This window comes from Gastrolobium bilobum, unplaced genomic scaffold (genome assembly GCF_033153095.1).
Source record: "Gastrolobium bilobum isolate Gb01-03AN ecotype WA unplaced genomic scaffold, APGP_CSIRO_Gbil_v1 utg6878, whole genome shotgun sequence".
Classification (NCBI taxonomy): Eukaryota; Viridiplantae; Streptophyta; class Magnoliopsida; order Fabales; family Fabaceae; genus Gastrolobium; species Gastrolobium bilobum.
This window is the reverse complement of record NW_026897879.1, coordinates 189,690-195,000: the sequence shown is the minus strand read 5'-3', so window position 1 is coordinate 195,000 and position 5,311 is coordinate 189,690. Positions and strand designations below refer to the sequence as shown.

General features: G+C 30.8%; 1 protein-coding gene across 1 annotated transcript; it reads left to right on the top strand.

Annotated features, from left to right (window-relative positions):
• Positions 1 to 211: 211 nt before the first annotated feature.
• LOC133311092 (protein GLUTAMINE DUMPER 5-like) lies at positions 212 to 1,202 on the top strand. Its single transcript, XM_061512109.1, has one exon. The coding sequence runs from the start codon at positions 458 to 460 to the stop codon at positions 932 to 934; it is 477 nt and encodes a 158-aa protein (XP_061368093.1). The 5' UTR covers positions 212 to 457; the 3' UTR covers positions 935 to 1,202.
• The last annotated feature ends 4,109 nt before the right edge of the window (positions 1,203 to 5,311 follow it).

Here is a 5,311-nt window from a genome sequence, read left to right as displayed (position 1 = left end):
CATTGATCCATCTTTGTACGGTTATGATTTATTAGCCGGAGATAAAATTATCTCTGACAACTTGAGAAATGATAAGCCTATATATATATATATATATATATATATATATATATATATATATATATATATATATATATATATGAATAATTAATTAGACATGACCAAAGACAAAGTCTTGAGGGTACTCTGTTTCAACAAACAGTTGCAACAACAAAACAGGGCCAAGTCCGTGACGCAGTCACAAAAGCCAAGAACCCACTTTCTCTCCCTCTTCTCTATTGTCTCTTTAATCTTCATATCGGTGATTGTTGGCCATTATAAATACCCTACTTCCCCGTGCCTCTTTTTCAAGCTCACATCCTAAACCTTATTTCCTTTACCTCTATAATACCTACACCTCTCTCTTCCCCCCGTAAAAGCACAAAATATTTAGGTGAAAAAAAAAAGACAGAGCAAAATGAGAAGCATTTCAACCTCAAAGCTAAACACACCCATCACAACCACAAGTACACCATCATCTATTCACTCCGCATGGCACTCTCCAATACCCTACTTGTTTGGAGGACTTGCTGCCATCATGTGTCTCATAACCTTTGCGTTATTGATGTTGGCTTGCTCCTATTGGAGACTCTATGGGAACCAACATGGTGACCAAAGAGACTTGGAGAATAAAGAGGGTGACCCTGAAAATAAGGAACCAATCAAGGTCCATGAGGAGAAGATCCTGGTCATTATGGCAGGGGATGAAAACCCAACATTCTTGGCCACCCCTACGTGTTCCAAGTCCTCGTCTTTTGTTCATGATGTTGGCAACAATTTTGACCAACACCTCGGTAACCGTGACAAACACCTTGTTCTTGTTCCAGCTGCTGATACCACTACTCAACAAGAAAACAACCGAGATTCCCAACAAGAACAACATAGCCGCCAATGAGAGATTATATAAGTTGGTTACGTAATTACTGATTTTGAAATTTTCTTTCACTTGGTAAGGTTCTTTTGCTTGTGGTCTTGCTAGCTTTGAGAAAGAGGGGAGTGATGGAATGAGATTCCTTTTTTTTTTTTTTTTTCATCATTCACTCTTTCTTCTTTTTGGTTTAGAGAATGTAAATTCAAGGCGAGGGGAATTCCAATTGAGGGAGTTTCCTTTCAATCTAAGGACAACCAAATTTCGCATGATATGTGTCACTTTTTCTCGAATTTTTCACATTCCTACATTGAGTTTGAGAAGCAATTTCCTAACTGGGATTTGGCATTCATTCAAGTAGTGATCGTGTATGCTTTATGTGTTCTACCAACCCAATACACACAATTCGCTGCAGCTCCTTAAATCATTAATTTTTTATCTTGCTTTTGTCTTAATAATAATAAAAAATTACTCTAGAATTATTGATCATTTGCAAAACCAATGTTTTATATTTCAAATTACTTCCAAAATTCTTGCAGCTGCGGACATCATTTTTTTGTCTTTGATTAAATTTAATGGTAAACGTAGTTGAAAAGTATGAATTGTTAGATCAAGAACTATATCTCTTAAGTTTTTCTACAGAGGATCCGTGTTCAGCGTTGGAAGAAAATTTTTTATGTACTTTAAAATTAATATATTTTTTGTGTGTTAAAAATTTGATATGTAGATAGTATATTCAGACATTATGAGAGATTAAACTTCATCTCAACCGTTGATTAAGATCAATGATGTCACATGTTTACAAATCAGAGTCGTTAGATCTTTTTTTATCTAACGGCTCTCAGATGAGGTGTCAAAGGATCCTACCTCTATATATATATATATATATATGAATACTTTTTCTTGTTGCTGGAAAAAGTAATCTCTTGTTGTCCATACCTCAAAAAATGTGTCACTCGCTCTTTCTTTTTAAAGGTGGGCCCCACATGTTTATGCGTCTGCTAAATATATATATATGAAAAAAATATTTCTCATATTACAGAAAATAAAATTATCCATTGTAACATCAAAATAATATCGTTTAAGAATTGCAGGAGATAATGTTATCTCCTATGATATGAGAAACATTAATATATATATAGGAATCATTTTTTATGCTGTCAATGTAGATAAGTTATCTACATTAAGCTCAAAACAACGTCGTTTTCGGACAGAAATTAAGGTATTTTTGTAAAATTGATTTATTTCAGGGTTATAATAGTCTTTTTCATTATAATTTTTTAATTTTTCAACCAAAACGACGTTATTTTGTGAATGAATATAGATAACTTATCTACATATACTGTAAAAACATTAAAGCCATACGCATATATATATATATGCACACAACCTATAGCCCTAGTTTTCATATTTAAAATGATAATTGAAAAAAATATTTATCCTTAATTCACAAATTTCGAATATTGAAAAATGTCCATTATTTCGTTTATACATTCATAAAAGGAAAGGGTTATATTTACAAATTTTTAATTTACAAACTATACTATGTATTTTCGGAAGAACACTAGGTTACATTATATTCTCCCGGAAATACATAGTGTAATTTACAAAAATTTATAAAAAAAAATTGTAAATGGATCTTTTCCTTTCATAAAATATAGTTACAAAATGCAAGAAGCAAGCGGTGAAGATGAGTATTTGGAGAAGCATAGAAGTAAAGAACAATGGAGGAAGGGGAGAAAACAAACACTAGGGAGATGTATGCATAGTGCGCGTGCTCAGCTTCACGGAAATATTTTTTTTGTGAATCCGGACTACCACTGATCGAGCGAGACAATCCAAACAAGAATGTGATGTGTTTCTTGAAAAGAAGTACGTTTTTACTGGATCGGGAACACATGGCCTCCCATTCAATTGATAACACTTTATCAAAAAATTTGTTTTCTCTTATTTCTGTACAAACTTTTTAGGAAATGCAAAATTTTTATTAAGGTGGTCCACTGAATTTTTTGTGCACGGAATGCATATTTAAATATTTCACTTGAAAAAAGAAAAAAGAAGATTCATTTTTCATATTACACTCACATAAAAAGATGTGCCTTTTTTTTTTCTTTTTTTTTAAAAAATTAGTGGACCTCATTTTATTTATCTCACAACATAAACTTCTCTTATATTTACATGAGAGAAGTAAAGCCCAAAAAAAAATTAGAACAAATATCATCCATTTAGTAGAAGGACCATATGATACTAAAAAGGGAGTTATTAATCTCATGTCACATAAGATAGGTATAAGATAGGTATCTTATGTTGGGGAAACAAAGTTGTGGGGGTCCACAATTTAAAAAAACAAAACAAAAATGAAAAGAAAAAATAGACACAAAATTTTATGAGTGTACACCATAAAACAACTATCTTACGAGACATAATAAAAATATTTTCCTACTTATCATTCTTTTCTTTTTTTTGGTAAGCAAAAATGTTATCATGCTTTACTCAGTCTTGTGTTATCCCGTGGCATGTCTTTTATTTTTATTTTTAAACTATTTTACGCATCTGACGTGACTAAAAAATAAAGGCATGTCAAATCATTTGCTTATAAGTTGATTCGGTAAATAATACTTAAATAATGATTACCCACAAACTGTAAAAATGTTAATATTTTGGAAAATTTCTTCTGTAAGTCGAGTCTTCTATTGAATTATATTTCTTCTATACATTTTTTATAATTGATGTCACGTTTTTTATTGACTAATTTGTTTAAACTTTTCTTGAAAAATATATTTTCTAGTATAATTGTTTAGGATAATTTTTAAAAAATGCATTTTCAATTTTTAAAAATTTATCTATTTATTATATTTTTGTTAGACATGATTTTTAATTAGAAAACATGTTTTTCTACTAAAAAAAATTAAGTAAACAAGTCTTAAAACTTCCGATCATTTGCAATTCGTTATATCTCACTTTACACTTTCTTTGCGAATATATCTGTAAAGGTTAAACACGAGCTCGTCATAAAACTGACCTTCATCATGTGATCAGGGATTTATTTGGAATTTGAGATTCATTATGAATCTAAGTTAAACTAATATTCGAACGGACATTAATCTCATGCTAAAGAATATGACGATATAACAATCATTTCATGTTAAATTTATTTAATAATGAGTAAAATGATATTATTATGTTATTTTATTTGTTAGTATCAATATAATTTTATAAAATATAATAATATGTAATTATTTTGAAACGAGAAAACATCGTTTCTCTTTAAATTTTTATGTACAGGAGAAAAAAACGGGTCAGCTTATCTTTTTACATCTCTTAGTTGTCACCAAATCTTTTAACTTTTTATATTAAAAGGACAATCAATATTCGCATAAAATGTGTCTTTCAGAAAATTTTATGCATAAAATTTTGAAATTTAGGGATGGCAAAGTAGGCAATTCATTCCATTCCATCTTGTTCCACCCTGCCTTCAGTCCATCCCATTTATGAAAATAGGTTAAAATTTCAACTCATATCTTTTATGGCAAGTTAACCCAAAAGTAAAGGTGGGGTTATTTTCGTAAAATAACCTCACATTCCCATTAATATTTCACAATCAATTAAACACATACTCAGTAAAATAAATCACAAAATTTCAGAAAAATTTGATCATACCAAACAATTTTTTAGTAACATCACAGCAAAATATATTTTCTATTATATTATAGTAATCTATTGTTTTCAAATAAATAAAAATTTCTCTTTTACCAAACATCTCCTAAATGCTTAGATAGGTAAATTATTAATTAATGCTAATAGAGAAGAGAGGAGGAGACAAAACATGTGGGATATAGATACATTTGGAAGGAAGAGAGTATCTAAAAGTCCAAGGTAAGTAAGTATCTAGAAGATTGAAAATCATACGTTCATAAGAATTTATTCACACCAAGTGTAACATGAAAATATCTCTCAAAAGGAAGTGTGATCATGCATCTATATGGTGAGAATCATAGGCGAACGCAGGTTGTGGAGAAGGGGGTAAGTGCCCACCCTTAAATTTGAACCAGAAGAACCGATAGAGGTAAGCCATGAGTTTTTGGTGCCCACCCTTAAAATAGGAGGCAGACGCAGCTCATAATGATAGAGGTAAGCCTCTACTGTTTGAAGAACCGACAGAGAAAGAAGATGAAAAGGAAGAAAAGTAGGAAAAGGGAACAGAGAGATGAGAAAAAAAATGCTTTTCTTTATTAAAGTTGATCAACGTACAGTATATGTCAACCTCTCCCTTTTTATTATAATTATTCTCTAACTACTCTCTACTAACTCTTACTGTTGTCTCCTTTTTACATGTCACCCTTGACCCATGTGTTCTCTCCTAATTTCTACACCCCATCTCTAAATCTTATCGGTCTCTTCTTT